General features: G+C 42.1%; 1 protein-coding gene across 1 annotated transcript in view; it reads left to right on the forward strand.

The window, feature by feature from the left end:
* Nucleotides 1-258: 258 nt before the first annotated feature.
* Nucleotides 259-18,088, forward strand: part of TRPC6 (transient receptor potential cation channel subfamily C member 6) — an 87,320-nt gene continuing 69,490 nt past the window's right edge. The window contains exon 1 of the mRNA XM_054164584.1: nucleotides 259-513. Within this exon, the coding sequence (XP_054020559.1) occupies nucleotides 371-513 (143 nt within the window). The 5' untranslated portion in view covers nucleotides 259-370. The remainder of the gene's footprint in view (nucleotides 514-18,088) is intronic.

Raw genomic sequence — 18,088 nt, forward strand, 5'->3', positions numbered from 1 at the left:
GGCTCGGAGCCGGAGGGGGCGGTGCGGAGGGGGCACCACGGCCCCCGCTGCCCTCCCACCTCCCGCCCTCTCCCGCCGGCCAGGGCAGCAGCGCCAGCTGACGCGCCGCAAACTTTATTGCCCCCGGTCCGAGGACTGCATTTGTCTCCGGCGCCGCGTACGGCGGCTCCGAGGGCGGTGGCACCGGTTGATACAGGAGCTCCTCGGCGGGGCGTGGAGCGAGCCGGGCCTCCGCGTTGCCCTCCCTCCGCCGGCAGACGCGGCGCTGTGAGGAGGCAGCTGCAGTGCCCCACACCGGACCCTTCTGCGCTGCCTCCTTGACGCCCTGAAGGAGCCGTTGCGCGTCCGGGCGCCTGAGCCGCGGGACAACATGAGCCAGACGCAGCCTTACACCCCGCGGAAGAGCAACTCCCCTGCGGCTGGTGCGCGGCGGAACGACAGCCAGGACTACCTGCTGCTCGACGCGGAGCCTTGCGAGGAGAGTGCCCTGCCGCCCTACGCCTTCTACCCCGTGTGAGTCCCGTCGGCTGTGCCCGGGGGTCCCTCCATCCCTGCGCGGGCGCGGAGCGGGCCGAGGTGCGGGGATTTGAGTAAACTCCCCTGGGAGTGAGGAGGAGAGGCGGAGGCTGGACAGGTGTTGGCAGGCTGCTGGTGGGGACTCGGGCATCGTTCCTCGTCTTCCCCCGGGGTAACTGTTGTATGCGAAAGGCAGGGGAACACCGGTGGTACCCCCGCGCCCAGCCGGCAGCGGTCTCCTTGCAAGGCGCTGACCGGGATACCTGCCCCGCCGCAAGGGAAGCAAAGGAGATACTCAGCTTGCTGTGGAGTGGTGCGAGGGATGTCGGTCGTACTTAAAACTAACGGTATCTGATGGGTTTAGTATAGATAAACCCATTTTAACTCCTGCAGTCGTTTCCTCCCAGAAAGAGTGCACATTGCAGGCGTGTTCAGAAACCCATAATCATTTCATCACTGCATTTTGCCAAGAACATGAAGCCTCCTGTAATTGCATTCTCTAAGTTTTGCTGAATAGCTATCATTTAAAATAAGGTGTAAGAATATATACAATAACAATTAAACAAAACATAAATTACAAAGGTTCCAGGAACCGCAATTTTTAACGTCCAGGTCAGTTACCACTCTGTGCTGGCAGTGTCCCTCTGTTTGTGTTGTCAGCATGACTTCTGTAATTACCATTTGTTAATGCTTCTGAAGAGAAGCTACCCCACAGAGTGGGAAAATGCGTATTAAGCAACGCAAGATGAATCCTAAAAGCTCAGGTGATTACCAGAGGATGTGTACTTTTTTTTAGGTACAAACTGTATTTTGCTGCTTACTTGGTGAATTCCAGTTATCAACCTCTCAGATTTTGCTTTTCTGTGCATGAGTGACTTAGCAGCTACTTGCCAGTCATCTAGATATATAAGAAATAGTAGTAAAGAAACTGGTAACAGGCACAGTGTTTGGTTATTTATAAACTCAGTTCAGAGCAACCATAGTTTTCAGAATTCACTGCTATATTGCTATTCCTAAGTGTCTTAATAGACACTATGCCTATGTTGCTATAGATGCATACATTATTGTACATTGGCCTTAAACTCCATCTCAGAAGTTATGAATATATCTGGCTAACGAATGCTTTCCGAAGAAAAACCTCACACAGGTTAGTTTAGAGATTGGTTCTGACTAGTGGACTTCAGCTGTGAACTAATATGGAAATTCTGAAGCTCCTTTTCTGTGCACTGCTTCAGATTGGTTATGCAGCTACACCAAGATACATTTTGCATAGTGATTCTAAACATCTCTTCAAGCAAAATCTGTGAGGCCTGTGGAGCGCTGGTATTTTCAGTTCAGCAGTATAAACCTGTGCTAGCGGCTCTTAGTCCTGCACACAAATGTGAAGTTCACCTCATCATCTCACAGTGGCAACTAAGGAAAAGCCTGCATCCTAGTTAAGTTCTTTGCAGAACTATGCTAGCAGGAATTTATCACCAATTACGTCAAGGCCTTAGATGGCTGATTCTTGTTACAGGTAGGTCCAGGAGTCCTTTCCTGACCAGAGGTATTTCTGTGTCATTTCTGTCCGTCTTTGAGAGAGTAGACAGGAGGCACCTGATAAGCATGGTGGGTATAAATTTGAGGGAATTTCTCAGATTTATATAATTGCTACTGAAAAGAGTGCTTTAGTAGGCAGTGCTTGTTTTTCAGATGCACGTTAGCTGTGGGGAAGCTGTCATTTGGTGCTTCCCTGGATGTGGAATGGAGCTACGTTACAGGCACCTGCAGGCAGTACCTGCACACAAACACTGCAAAGGCCTCCTTGTTTGGCAGAGGTGAATGCAATGACTATAGGCTCCTCGAGGTTATGGTGATTACTAAGCATAGGTTTTGAATTTTCCTGCCTAAATTCCACCTACACCAGATTTTAGGTATGTTCTGTAGATCTGTCTTTTCAGCCAAGAGCCATTGGTTTTACTAGTGTCCTTCAAATCACCAAGAATGTTATCAGTTGGCCCATATTTAGGACATGTTGTTTGTAATCTTTGTCATCTACATGCAGTAAAAATACTTCTCTTTAGCTGCAAATTCTTAGATGACAAATATTTCCTGATTTTTATGCTAAGGGAATATTATATGAATCTTACTATGTATCTGTAGAGGCAGATGACTTATGCAAAATCAGTATTTCATACTTGGACTCAGTGTGTGTGCTGAACCTGTCCATACACTGAGATAATAAAAATAAACATAATAAACACTGTGAGTATCTGTTATCTAAGTACTTCTCCAGAGATGTGACAGCTCGGGAAGCTGGTCATGTTGCCAGGTGCTATATTTTCCTGTGAAAGTCCTTGGATGGATATCTGATGCCCGTTGGATTATGTGTCTAAACTATGGGGTTTGTGGGTTTGTCCATTTTAGAACTACACGGTTCCTTGAGTGGAAATGTTTTGTCTGCGCTTAAATGCAAGCACAACAAAATAACCCTGCAGGTTACATCAGCTGACAGTCTCAAGCTGTGCCAGGGGAGGTTTAGGCTGGATGTTAGGAAGAAGTTCTTCACAGAAAGAGATTGGCCATTAGAATAGGCTGCCCAGGGAGGTGGTGGAGTCTCCATCACTGGAAGTGTTTAGGAAGAGACTGGATGGGGCGCTTGGTGCCATGGTTTAGTTGATTAGGTAGTGTTGGACTCGATCTCAAAGGTCTCTTCCAACCTGGTTAATTCTATTCTATTCTAAAGCTACTTACATTTCACTTAGGGCATTTCTTGGTACATCCAATTGCTAAGGGTATTCTTTTCAAGGTAACTGGAAAATTATAGATGTCATTTGCACGTGCAGAAATGCCTGAGAAACTTCTTGTGTGATTGTGGTTAATGCAGAACAATAGTGCAGACTACGGCTAATGTCCAAAAAACCCCTGAAGTGTACCTCCTTTTAAACATTACTGAGTGGCTAATGTGCTTACTAATGTAATATGGCATGTGACTTGCTTGAAAAGCAGTCTTAATACCAAGGGATAGTTTTCCTCTAGTGGTCATTTAGTGCTAGTGTTGATGTTACTGTGTGTTTGTAAAGCATGTTTTTCTTGTGTTGTTTTGTCTAAGTGGTGTAGTGGCTGGATCCTAAAATAACCACTTAAAGACAACAAAAGCCCTAATCCGTCAAACTACTGCTTGTTACAAACTACTTTGTTACATAGTCCCTTTATAACAGCAAATATTTGTCTGTTGCATAAAAGACATTGAGTTTGTTTTTTTTTCCTCCCAAGATGATTTTTTCAGGTGATTCATTGTCAAAAAGAGTAATTACATGAAAAATCAGAGTTGTCAGTGGTCAGCCCAGCTGGTTCAGTGTTGTATGGATGAGTTCAGCAGTGCTTATTGAGTTACTCTGTTACATTTAGGGTGAAACAGTACAGTGTGCTTAAATAATAAAATACTTGTAAATTGGGAAAATAAGTGAAATATTGACCTGTCAGTGTTAAGTGACTCTCTGAGTAACAAGATATCTGACAGACTTCCTCAAATATTCCAGGTATTCTTTGAATTTCAGTACTTGTGCTTAGCAAGGTGTGTCATATCAACAGACTGTGAAATCAGTACCTTTCTTTCTGAAGAACAGCTTTTTGTTAACTACATCTGAGGTAGCTGCTACCTCTGTTGCAAGTGAACCTTCAGCTTGAACTTATCAGCCGTGCCAAGCAGAGTCACACAGTTTTTCAACAGCAAGTGGAGAGAAGGCTCTTACCATTATTTGTGGTGTGGTGCCAAATGAAATTCCAGTGGGATTTTGAGATGAAAAGTCTTGGTTTTCTTTTGAATTCAGGAGCCTTGCTAGGAAAAACACAATTCAGGCTACAATTCAGGAGCCTTGCTAGGAAAAAAACACAATTCAGGCTACAATTCAGGAGCCTTGCTAGGAAAAAACACAATTCAGGCTACAATTCAGGAGCCTTGCTAGGAAAAAACACAATTCAGGCTCTCTGCAGCATTCATAATTAAACAGTTTCCAAAAGACGAGGCTACTGTCAAAGAATTTAATGATTACATGTAAGAAATAATATGCATGTAAACACTTTCTTCTATCTAGTCAGTTTTTCACCTCTAATATATAAACAAACCCCATTGTGACATGCATGTTTGTAGGTTACTTCCTGAAATACAAAAAAAATATGGATTTAAACTTTTATTTATATTTTGCCTCATGCACAAGTATTTTATTGGCAAGGAGCCTGATTTTTTTTTTAGTTTAAAACAGGATGGAAAGTGCATTTTCAGGTCTGAGTCCAAATCCGAGTGCTGATGTGCAGAGGGATTTGAGAGTGATTGTACTTTTATGTAAACTTCCCTGCTGCAACAATGTTATTGAAGAACAGATTGTCAGCGTACTGAACTAGTGAGAATGCACTAATTCAGTCAGACATCTGATTATACTGTTTGTTTATACTTTGAAATGTTTTGCCCAGTGAAAAATGAATATGTTTTCTTATACACTTGAGGAAAGATCATTGTGTATTAGAATGTCACTTGTAAAGTAAATGAGGCACACAAAATTATCAGCTGAAAACAGAGCGGGAAGGAGTCTGGTGTGCACAAGTGTCTTGAGGTGTAGATCATTCTTCAGCATTTGTGGTTTTCAGATCAAGTGTTTCTTGGCACTATCAAACTCAGTGCATACTTTAAAACCCTTTCTTAGTTAAATAATATATTTAATAATTTCTTTCCTGCGTGCAGCATATCAGTTTCTTCCATATTTTATCTCCAACCTCAACTATCTTGCTTGAAATGACCTGTAAAATTATCTTCCACACTCTTCATTACACATAATCTCTTCAGGGAGTACTGTGCAATGTGGCAGCTGTGTTTCAGATTGTTAGTCTCTTTGCTGAGACGCTGCATCCTCTGAAAATACATTGCATTAGTTTTGCTGATAGCAGAACAGTAGAAGTGTTAGTGTGGGGGGATGCTGTTTCCTTTTACAGCCTTGCAGAGGAAGCACTATCCTATGCATCAAGACTAACGGATCTGCATCCTACTGGGCAGAGAGGGGTAAAAAAAGGCTGGATCTTTCATATGCTAAGTGACTGAATTTAATCCTCAAAGTATTGGGTAAAAGAGCATCACCATTATTGCAAACTCCCAGGAAAATGCAGCGTTTAGTTCCCTCTGCTTTTCTTCTAAGTATCTAGAAGGAAATGCTTCACTTCAAATTAACAATACACTTAATGTTGAGGTCTGGTGGGTTTTCCCCCTAAATATGTGTGGGTTTTGTTAATTGTTGGTGTTCTGTTTGTTCCTTTAAAATATTTTATTTTAAAGCCAAAGGAAATAGATATATTTTGATATTTCAGCCTGACAGGTTAGTTAAAAAACAGAAGAAGAAGAAAAATCAGTCCTGTGGTCTGGTATTTCCTGCCTCACCAGGAATAAGGGAAAAAGAAACCCTAACCATGATTTCTTAAGTTATTCAATAAAGGTGTCTTTTTAAAAGAGTGGTAAAGCAGACCAACAAAGCTTAGTTCACCTTGGAAAACTCAGGTCTGTTGTTAAATCTTGGTCTGTCTTACCAGTGCAGCTCAGTCCATAAAGTGCGCAGTACTGACCAGGGACGGGTGCTGGTTTAGATGGTCTTCATCGTGTTCCATATCAGCACATGGCTGGAGCAGGCTCAGTATTCTGTAGGCAGAGGGTATTTTTACCAGTATTTTTTTGTGTGCTCTTAAGCAGTTTGAAAAAAACCCAGGGAGTTTATGCAGAAACTGGTACACAGCCTGAAGAACGCTTCTCGAAGTTGAATCAAACCACATATGTTCATTTTTGAGGAAGGCCTGTGGGATTTGCTGAGTTTGCTTGGTAGGCACTTTCCCTGTGTATGCTCACTGAATTAACAGTGAACTTCCATTGGTCAGCTGCATTACCTGAACAGTTTCCTGTGCTAGGAGTTCCTCATTGATTATTTTTTTGTTTGACTCATTGCAGTGCATCTGTAGGTTTATTTATACCCGTTCTTAAGAAAAGGATTTATGCGTGGATCGCTCTTACGCAGTTACCAAACGATTAAACATCACCTCCCTGGGGGACCTCATATTCTAAACCTGGAAGCCCTCTGTATAAATAAAAGTTATTTGTTAAATTTGCATGAAGTAGTGAATAAGAAATGTGTGGGATGTATTTTACTACTGTAAATGTTAGTAGTAAGTGTGTTCTTTGTCAAAAACTCCCCCAGCAGCATTTGCCTCCACAGAAACTGAAGATTATAATTGGCTGCTTGAAGAGTTCCTGCCAACTACCAGTATGCCCAAATAAAGGTGACTTGGCATGGTGGGTCTGCGTCATCATGCTGTGTTCAGACCTTCCAGCTCTGCAAATATGAGCAAAGAGAATGTTGGCAGTTAAACTATTTCATAAAGTTCTTTATAATTTGGTTTCATACCTCAAACTGTGATGCAGTGCAAGGCAATTACCTAGCAAGGGGCTTCAGTCTTGAATTGCATTAAAGGAGCATTACATACATGTTTGTGCCCATGCCTGGGAGTGCAGACACTCGCATGCAGAGCCTACTCAACACGAGGCTCAAAGGATTGGTGTTGATAAGCAGTATTTAAATGTAAGTTTTGATAATTAAACACAGACAAAAAAGGTTAGTGATAATTAAATTACATGCCATTTTCTCTGGAAGGGTTTAACATTTTAATCTGACAGTAGAATGGTTGTTATTTGTTTAGCAGTGACAACATAAAGACACGATTAAATATGCTATTTTCAGTGAGGTGAGAACAGAAGATGATGTGAAGATGACTAATTGAAGTCTGAATTTATTTTTCATATCCATTTCTACATATCTACCCTTTTTGTGATGAATGGAGTGATAATTCATGTCAATTAGGTGATTTTGATTAAAGCAGAATCACAGGAACCGGTTGTAAGAACTGGCAAAGCAACCCCAAGGACTCTGCATATAACCCACCATTGGGAAAGGTACTGATTGTAACAACAAAGCTAAAACAGTTACAACCACAAGGACTCTGCATGCAACCTACCAGCAGGTGCTGACCAGAAGATTACACAGAATCACAGAATCACCAAGGTTGGAAGAGACCTCGAAGATCATCAAGTCCAACCTGTCACTGCAGACCTCATGACTAAACCATGGCACCAAGTGCCACGTCCAGTCCCCTCTTGAACAATTGCAAGACCACCAGAAGGACAAACTAAATAAACCCACTTTTTATATGCATATGTATTAGGAATAGAATATTTAAAGAGGAACTGGATTGTGCTTAGTGTGTGTGTTGGTGGAGTGCAGACTCCCCACACACCCAGCGCTGTTCGCTTGTCTCTTATTGCCTTAAACACAAGCCCTATGAGGAGAAACTGAGGGAGCTGGGGTTGCTTAGCCTGGAGAAGAGGTGACTCAGGGGTGACCTTATTGCTCTTTACAACTACCTGAAGGGAGGTTGTAGACAGGCAGAAGTTGGTCTCTTCTCCCAGGCAAGCAGCACCAGAACAAGAGGACACAGTCTCAGGCTGCACCAGGGGAAGTTTACGCTGGAGGTTAGGAGGAAGTTTTACACAGAGAGAGTGATTGCCCATTGGAATGGGCTGCCCGAGGAGGTGGTGGAGTCCCCATCACTGGAGGTGTTCAGGAGGAGACTTGATAGGGTGCTTGGTGCCATGGTTTAGTTGATTAGATGGTGTTGGGTGATAGGTTGGACACAATGATCTTGAAGGTCTCTTCCAACCTGGTTTATTCTATTCTAAATTCTATTCTAAAATTGCTCTTTTCAAATTAAAATAGTATTTGATCGACTTTAATTGGCTTTGTCATTAATAAAACTTTTTCATACTCTTAGTGTAGTTGGCAGCACAATTCTCTTACCTCCCCAAACCTAATATAGCTAAATAATTGTTTGTCAATATTTAAAATGAAAAACAAACAAAACAAAAGCAAACAACAAAAAGAAAAAAAGGACCACCCCCACCTCAAGTTTTGATGCTAGGAATGAATTGTGTGATTTGGTACAGGACCCTCAAGTAAGTGGAATAGCAGAGGAACTGCATGTCAAGAACTGTCATTTTAGATGTCATCTTAAAGTGATGTGGGAGGTGTGGATAGCTTGTTTTCTGCAAGAGTTGCATGTCATTTCCTTTTGTTTTAAAGAAAGCTCCTAATTTGAACAAAGTGGTGGTACTGTGGATGCTGATTTGTTGGGTGAAAATTCATTGTGGACAGGCTACTTTCTTTTACTGCAGAATAGCAGTGATGAAAAAAAATGAAAAGTGGTAATAATAATAACAGTCATCATGAATCACCAAGAAGTAGATGTGATACCTGCCTCTTCACTCAAACAGTTGTGCCCCTAGTCATGTTGCTGTTAATGTTCTCCCTTATGTATCATTAATTAACACCAAAACCAACCTTCCCTGCTGCAAGGTCAGAAGGATGTATCTGGAGTTCTTTTCTTGTCCTTAGAAATGGATTAAATGCTGGCTTTGATGCCAGTATTTACCCTAATGAAGAGATTAAAGAACTGAGGATTTAAAATATTGAGTACCTGTGAGGCCTTCCCACGCAGGTAGAAAGAAGGATTGTGAACTAAAAGATCACAATTGATGCAAATTGGATTAAAGAATATCCCAGAAAAGAGAATACAGATCCCAAGGTCTGGTGCTGCAGCACTAGCAATTTTACAGTACAGTCACACTGAAGAATTTCTGTGAAACTTTTCCTGCTGTTTTACCAAATCTTGAATGAAGCAGTACCCTCTCAAAAATGTATTCTTTTGAGCTAAGTCCTGGTCTGTAAGTGGGAGTTTGGCTGGATAGCCTGGGTGCTTAGCAGGTTCGTATTACAACTAGATTCAGTTGTAAATGATCAGCAGCAGCTCCTCCTGACTGCCTGCACAAATAGCTGTTCCAGCAGGCTTATGCTTGCCTCAGTTGTAATATGCCAGTAGTTGTGCAGGTTGTATCTCTGAGCTGCATGGTAGACCTCATGTGTTTCTAATCAGTTACTGATTAATTGCTGCTAATAAGGCAAACTACTGTGGAGCCAGTTGAATTGTTACTTTGAAAAGAGAGTAGCCTGATTTCACTGTGATGTGTAGGGACCCTCTGTGTGCAAGCAGGTGGTGTCTAAGTCTGAGCTGGACAGTAACCAGCATGAGACTGAGGAGGTGTTGAAAAGACTTGGCAGCCACAGCCATCCTTTCTCCTTCTGAAGTATTCCTTTTATGCATCCTGATCAGCTTAACTAGCAAATGGGTTTGTGACCAGAAGATTGGCAAGGTAAACTGCACTGCTAGTCTGTTGGTTCCCATCTTCTGTCAGCACCGCTGTTCGTTCAAATGGATGCTTGGTTATGCTGATTTTCCTCCTGGCTATCTGGATTTCTTCTGTCATGCACATTGACAGAATTTAGGAATGATGACTGATTGCTTAGAAGCTTTTCAAAGGTGAAGATTCCCTTATCTTTGAGGAGTGATTTGTTTTCTTTCTCTTCTCTAAGGTTTTTTGCTTGCAGTGGATGTTTTACCTGTTCTAGACATGATTTATGTCTCCTCCCCCCCCCCCCCCCCCCCGCCTTTTGCTTTTTTAGAACAGTTAGGCAGGTCAGAGTGCTAAACTTGGTTAGTCCTACTCTGTGTACACATCTTGGGCCTGCCAAGTGGTAATAATCCAATACTTGGTTCTTTTTGTGAGGCTCTTGAGCTGCGTTGCAAACAGACGCGTTGCACACAATCCAGCTGTCAGCCTTCCAGCTGCTGGGTGCTTGGCAGCAGACACTAGTCCTTACAGCACCAGTGTTTAAAATCATGAATTGTGTCAATTAACCACCTCTATGGCACCTGGCACATTGCAGGAGGATCTAGCAGCTGTACCACCAGTGTAAATCCTGGGATTGCTTTTAACTGAGGTGCATCTTGTGGGAGGATTCTTGGGAAACTGGCATTGGGAAGCTTGGAAGGTCTGTGCCCTTCACACTTACACTGTGAATATTATAATTAGCATTTCTCTACTAATTATGGTATGGAAAAGAGCCTTTCCTTCCCTGTGAGCCCATGCATGTGCCAGGTCACATATAGCACACTTACGAGTGCGAGCTTGTGATGGGGGCAGTGTCTGATATGTCTGATCACTTAGTGGTGGGCTTCTGTATCTGTCCCACATGAAACAGCTGAGCTGAAGAAAGATGTGTGTTGACTCAGGGATTCCACCATGCAGGCAGCTTAGTGCAATGAAAGCTCCAAATATGAGTTAAAACAGTGGACTGTGGGGGGATTTATCTGAGCATTTGTAGTATGCATCAATGTTTACGGTCACATTCTGTGAGTTTCTACACGTGTTTATGGCTCATGTGTGCTCAGAACCTGTATATTGATTGATTAATTCATTTTTAATCCTTTCAGAAAACACAGCCTCTTTGAGAATTGTTCCTAACTGACTGTTTTTCATGACTGAAGACTATAAACCATTTTTTGCCTTCTGTTTTGCATTGCAGTGATTAATTTTCTATTAGTTTAGTTCTGCTCTGCTAACCTTTGTTTTTATGCAGCATTCCCTTAAGCTAGTTTAAGATTGCTTTCAAATTTCAAGTGTTTTCAAAAAATTTAATACTGAAATACCACATGCACTAGAAAGTTCTAGTTTATTGTCTGCACTTCTTAAGTTTATTTCATTTCTACATGAATTGAAGATTGTGCTTTTCCCCCCTCTTGCTTGATTTATTAATTTATAGCTAATTCCAGTAAAATTTCTCCAAATGATTCTGAGGAGAAAGTTCTTCACACAGAGAGCTGTTAGCCATTGGAATGTGCCACCCAGGGAGGTGGTGGAGTCACTGTCCCTGGAGGTGTTCAAGAGGGGATTGGACGTGGCCCTTGAAGCCATGGTTTAGTTAGTCACAAGGGCTTGGGTGACAGGTTGGACTTGATGATCTTTGAGGTCTTTTCCGACCTTATTGATTTTATGATTCTATGAAATAAGTACAGAAGGGTTTTGAAATGGTAATTTAAAGGTTATGGAGCTTTATTTTGAGCATATATGAGAGAGGAGTCTCTTTAGAAGTTAATATAGATGAGTCTAATACTAGTAGCTATTTTTCAAAGGGAAATCCTGTGCTCTGAGAATCACAGAACTACAGAATGGTAGGGGCTGGAAGGGATCTCTAAAGATTATTGAGACCAACTCCCCTGCCAGAGCAGGATCATGTGAAGCAGCTCACATAGGAACATGTCCAGCTGGGTCTTGAAAGTCTCCAGAGACAGAGACTCCACCACCTCTCTGGGCAGCCTGTTTCCAGTGCTCTGCCACCATCAAAGTGAAGAAGTTCCTTCTTGTGTTTAGGTGAAACTTCCTATGTTCGATTATACGCCCATTACCTTGTCCTGTCACTGGGTACCGCTGAGAAGAGTGTGGCTCCATCTTCCCAATGATCACTCCTTAGATATTTGTAAGTATTAATTAGATTCCCCACTCAGCCTCTTCTCCAAGCTAAACAGACCCAGCTCTCTCAACCTTCCTCATATGATCCGGTCCCGTAATCATCTTAGTGGCCCTATGCTGGACTCTCTCCAGTACTGATACATGGGGTTGTTCTTCCCCAGATGTAGGACTTCACATTTGTTCTTACTGAATTTCATTATATTTCTCCCTGTTCAGCTCTCTACCCTGTCTAGGTCACACTGGATGGCAGCACAGAAGTGAAGCACAAATCTGTATGCTCATAGATCTGCCTGCACCATTTTCACTGTCTTGATTTTCCTTTCCTCTGTCCTATAGGAGCATATGGCCCAGAATTCAGACTCTGTGTATACTCAAGATGCTCCACTGTGCCAGGGAGGTGAAATTGACTGTGTTGTGGTGAGATACTTGAGGACATTTGCAGTAGAACTTGTAAAATTTCCGTTTAGACATTAAAGTTCTGCTCTAAATTGGCTTGACAGCTCAGAAGCAAAAAGTAGGCTGCTGGATGGTAGCAATGACTCTTCTCTATTGTAGCTCATCTTTGCCTCTGCCTTTAAGGACATGTTTCTTATTAATATCTCAAGACATTTTGAAGACTGCTGCTCTCTCAACTTTCTCAAATAAGTCTTAGAATCCTATTTCTTCCCTTACAATATATGAATTTGTTTTTCTCTCTCTTTGGAAATGTAGAAATCTGAACTAAAAACTGCAACAACTCTTGATAAAAATTGAAGTGCAGTAGTGATGACAAAAGTTAGTTAATGTAACTTCGTTGTCAAGTGGTGAGGATGGGATGAAATTTTCCAGAGACTCTAGATACTTTGTATGACCTTTGGTTGGTTTTCTCACTGCAGGGTCTTAGAAACTTAATTAAAATCTCTGGGAAGTTTGGGCTGCAGTCTGTGTTACTACTTGAGTCCCACAGACATCAGTGAGGCTGAGTCTTGCTGGCCAGGAAATGCCAGGGATTTACAGCAACAGGACAGATACTGTGGAGGAAGAATACCTGTATCTTGAAGTAAAATCTAAGCAACAATTCAAACAAGCAAAAATTGGAGTGAGAATGGAGCATAAGTTTCTGAAGATAAGGTCTGTTCTATCTAAAACATTTTCTACAGCACTGCTAACAAAAAGAACCTCAGCAATAGCAGCATCTCCAGAAGGTCTGCAGAATGAACACTGCAAACAAAGTGGAAGAAGTTAATGGGCTTTGCTTTTCTTCAGAGAAGAATTTTAGAGGATTAAGTTGAAAAGATGTTTAATCATTTAACATCTGATGTGAGCACATTGGTAAGTAAACAGCAACTGATGTGATAGCAAAATTTCAGCACTGCTATGTGTGATAAAATAATAATGATCTTACCTAACAGTTGATATATAAAATATACACTGGGATTTCTTACCCCACAGCCACTTCCAGCCTAAAATCAGCAACAGTGTTTAATACATAACTGGAGGGAAAACTTAAAGGCATCTAGGCAGGGATTCACAGCATAGCGACGTGAATGCACCTAGTCTTGCCAAGATGTCTGAGGATCTTTAACAGTATTAGGTTTCTGCATTATGCTTTTTTACATCAAACCTGGAAAACAGAAATTTCTGTAGTTATCAGTAAGAGCATTGATAACACCTTAGAAGGAAACATTTATGAATTAATCAGCTTCAGTTTGTGCACATTTGTTCAAATTTATGACATGTCTCCATGAATCAATGAAGAAGGTGCTGGTACAGGAGCGGTAGCTGTCTGTCTTTTCTGACAAGACTTTTCTGTGACAAGACTTCTTATTCCTACCATGCAGGTCTTGCTATCTCCAGAAGGCCAGAAAAGGCATGTAGAGGTACTCATATAAGAGGAGGGCAAACAGTAGGACTCACTGTAGGGGAGGGTATGGTGCATTTCTCTCTGGGGTTTCCTTTTCACTGAAACTTGAGGAAGGTGTGGGAGGGCTAGTGCATGTCCAGGTATCACCCCAAAGTCACCATGCATTCATGCATGCAGGAAGGAGGAAGGTGCAGGAACTTGGGAGAACTTCCTAGTGTTGGTGATGCATGAACACCCTCTGATTACTTCATGTTCCTGAGTTTGTAAGTTCCTGTTTTCATGAGTGTGGAACTTCTAGATCATGTTCTAGGTATTGCATATTGTGGATAAAGCATAATAGGATTGATGGAAATGTCACATCCAGTTATGGTTTGTTTTCAAGTCCTATATCCCTTATTAAAAATGTCAGAACCTTTGGCATCTTTTGGTTTTGATTTAGAAACAGGATTTGAGGTTGAAAGTTGGAAATCTTGCTGGTACCTGCTTTCATCTCTGTGGTGGTCTTCAGGCTTTAATTAAAAACTATTGCTTGGTGGCAGGAGTGGCAGCAAATGTAGAAGTGGCAAAGAGGTGTGTCTGAAATGAAGCATCCAGCCTGACCTTCCAGTTGCTCCACTACTATTAGTGGGTTCCTGCTCACTACTAATCATAGGGTTGCATACTGTTTTCTCCTCAAGGCTAAAAGACACCGAAGATACAAGTCTTATTTAGAGACATGAAGACAGTTTTGGAGACTCAGAATTGCATGAGAAATGCAGCAGCAAAGTGTTGGGTTTTTTTCCTGAGTGAAAGGTGATTTCTGTAAAATTTTTCTCTGGACTAGTTCTTTCAAATATATCAGTGTTATACTGGGAAAAGGAGAATATTGCCCCAAGTGTAAATTGCCTGCCAGCCAATCCATGGGCAGTGGCACAGTAGCACTGGCTACTTTTATTGTAAGAAATATGGAACAAGATTTGGAGCACAGAGTGCTGCCTGCAAATTCAAGTTCATCCATCTGTGCAAGCTCACAGCTAGACTCAGGAGCAGGCTCCTGCTTCTTGGCTCCTTATGGGCATGGAGTGGCTCTTTTGGTCTTTTCAAAACCCTTCTGTACTTAACATATTTCATAGAATCAATAAGGTTGGAAAAGACCTCAAAGATCATCAGGTCCAACCTGTTACCCAAGACCTCATGACTACTAGACCATGGCACCAAGTGCCACATCCAATAACACCTCCAGGGGTGGTGACTCCACCACCTCCCTGGGCAGCACATTCCAATGGCTAACAACTCTCTCTGTGAAGAGCTTCTTCCTAACATCCAGCCTACACTTCCCCTGGTGCAGCTTGAGACTGTGTCCTCTTGTTCTGGTGCTGAGAAGAGACCAAGCCCCTTCTGGCTACAACCACCTTTCAGGTAGTTGTAGAGAGCCATAAGATCTCCCCTGAGCCTCCTTTACCTAGGCTAAACAATCCCATCTCCCTCAGCCTCTCCTCATAGGGTTTGTGCTCAATGCCTCTCACCAGCCCCTAGCACTCTCTCTTGTGTACCTTTATAATGAAGGAATGCCTGCCCATTAATGTGAAACCCAGTGTTAAGGAGTTGGATTCCCAATTTCAGTGACAATAGAATCAGGTTAGTAACCCCTGAACTCAGGACTGAGCTGTAAGGTGGAAGAAATCAAGAAAGCTTCTGTTGTGGCTAGAGAATGTAAGAGCCAGTAAGTACCAAATTATGATTGCTAAACGCTTTAGGAGGAAAAGAGCCAGCTGCTGAAAATGGTGTATCTGGAAAGTTAGAGATGTACAAAATAAGAATTGTCACTTGTCTCCCATCATAAGTCAACATTATCTTAAAAATTCAAGGTCATTTCCAGAAAACAGCGAAGTCAGCTGAAGCTGCTGTGTGTTTTCATGCCCTGGAGCTGGACATCGCAGAATGGGGCAGAGGTACCGTGAAACTATTTTCATGATGCTTTCCATATGCAGCACCTAGATATGTTGACTAGAGCAACTTTATATCCCAGACATTATTTCTGCATGAGAGCTGACTCTCCATTTCTCACCCTTCTATACTTACTGATGCTCCAGAGAGCACATAGTATAACACTTACAGGAGGTTCACGGGAAGAAAACCTCTCCTCCTAAGTAAACAAAAATGATAAGTGTAACTCTGCAAGTGCTTGTTTTTCTTCCCCTCCCTCCCCTCTCTTGTTTTGGGATGTCACTTTTTAGACTTGGCAAAAAAGAGCAATTTCATTTTTCCAGTAGAGAATATGTATGAGCACTGTGTTCCCATTTTCCTGGGCCCTATGAAATAAAATGGAAAGCTGAGTAAGTTTATAATTTCTGTTCACATGCACTGTTGCTGTATTTGTAACTGTTTTCATGATCAAAACCCCTGCAATTTCAATTTTGCTTTTTCAAGTAGGTCTTGACAGCTTTCCTGGTTCAGAAATGCTCACCATTTACTTTTGATCCACAGGGTTTCAATTATGTCTAAAACAAGAATGTATAACTTTGGCTTGTTGAAGGCACCCTAAATAATGTGGGAGTCAATTCGATATTAACTGCTTTTGTCTCCACACCCCCTGCTCCCCAGGCTGACTGTACAGAGGCCAGTTTCAGCTCTCTACTGAACCTTCCTTCCCAACGTGCATATGTGGCATGACTCCCTTGGCAGGCAGCAGTGTTTGGAGTGTATCTGTCTGTTTGTGTTTTGCCCATGGTGTTCTCTGGGGAGAGCAGCCCAGGCATGGCAGTTGTGACCAGAACTGCAATTGTAATCTCACTTCATTAGGAAAATTGATCTCTGGAGCTGATGCAAAGTGGTACATTCCAGATGAGTTACAAAGCAAGCAAATGCTTTCTTCTCCTCCACATTGTTAAGGTTTAGATCCAAATAACACAGTCTCCCCTTCTTCTCTTCATTTCAGTGTATTTGGTTAAAATAGGGTAGGTGAAGTTGGACAAGCAAGAAAAATTTCTGTTGAAAGTTTTTGCTTTTCAGAACCTGTATTTGCTACTGGATAAATGAAAAGGTCACTTTGATTCTTTTCCCTCTTGTTTAATTTTATTTCTCCAACAGAAGAGTTTCCTTCCATTCCAAAGAACTGAAGTTGAATGGAATTAAGAATTGAGTGGAACTGAATTAATGGATAGTGGCTCTGCTAGCATACATGTGATTTGCACTAAAATGTGCCTTATATTGTTGGTCTGCTTTGATTCACTGAATTCTCTGGAGAATAATGTTATGTGATGTAACATTATGTTATATGTTAGCATGATGTTTATATATAACTGAAAGTGATAATTAAATGATAGCTCTGCTCTACAGTATGTTGCAAAACCAATGTAATTTGATTAAATATCTTTATTGATGATCTGGACAAGGGGATTGAGTGCACCATTAGTAAGTTTGCAGACAATACCAAGTTGGGAGCAGATGCTGATCTGTTAGAGGGTAGAAGGCCTCTCCAGAGGAACCTTGACAGGCTGGACAGATGGGCAGAGTCCAACGTGATGACATTCAACAAGTCCAAGCCGGGTGCTGCACTTTGGTCACAACAACCCCATGCAGTGCTACAGGCTGGGGTTGGAGTGGCTGGAGAGCAGCCAGGCAGAAAGGGACCTGGGGTACTGATTGACAGCTGCTGACCATGAGCCAGCAATGTGCCCAGGTGGCCAAGAAGGCCAATGGCATCCTGGAATAAGAAATAGTGTGGCCAGCAGGAGCAGGGAAGTCATTGTGTCCCTGTACTCATCACTGGTTAGGCCACACCTTGAGTCCTGTGTCCAGTTCTGGGCTCCTCAGTTTAAGAAATATGTTGACTTGCTGGAACATGTCCAGAGAAGGGCAACGAGGCTGTCTGTTCCTTGGGTTTCTTTTTGAAGATAAAGGTCTTGAGGTTTTCTTAGTGTCCTTTGAAACTTTATTTTTCCACTGTGAAAGTGAACCTCTTCAGTTCCATTTAGGTGTAGTAACAATTTTGTCAAGTGGTTGTATAAGTCTCTCTGAGATATTCCATTGTTATTACCTAACTGGACAGCTACAACAAATACACTAGCTCAGGGATTTCTTCTGTTCTCTAGGATCAAAGGAAACCTGGTGCTCCAGGCATGCCAGGGCTTGGGCTTTTTACTCTCTTTTGAGTGGTGGTGGTGAACAGAAAGTTGATTTATGGAGTAAAAGTTAAAGGTCTCATTTTATCTCGCTGATCTATCAAATCAGGTCTCTTTTTCTACATTGTGCTGTGTATTGTGTATTTTTACATTGTGCTGTGAGCCATTATTACATCTCAGGTCTGAGAAAGGCAA

Source organism: Dryobates pubescens, chromosome 10, assembly GCF_014839835.1.
Source record: "Dryobates pubescens isolate bDryPub1 chromosome 10, bDryPub1.pri, whole genome shotgun sequence".
NCBI lineage: Eukaryota > Metazoa > Chordata > Aves > Piciformes > Picidae > Dryobates > Dryobates pubescens.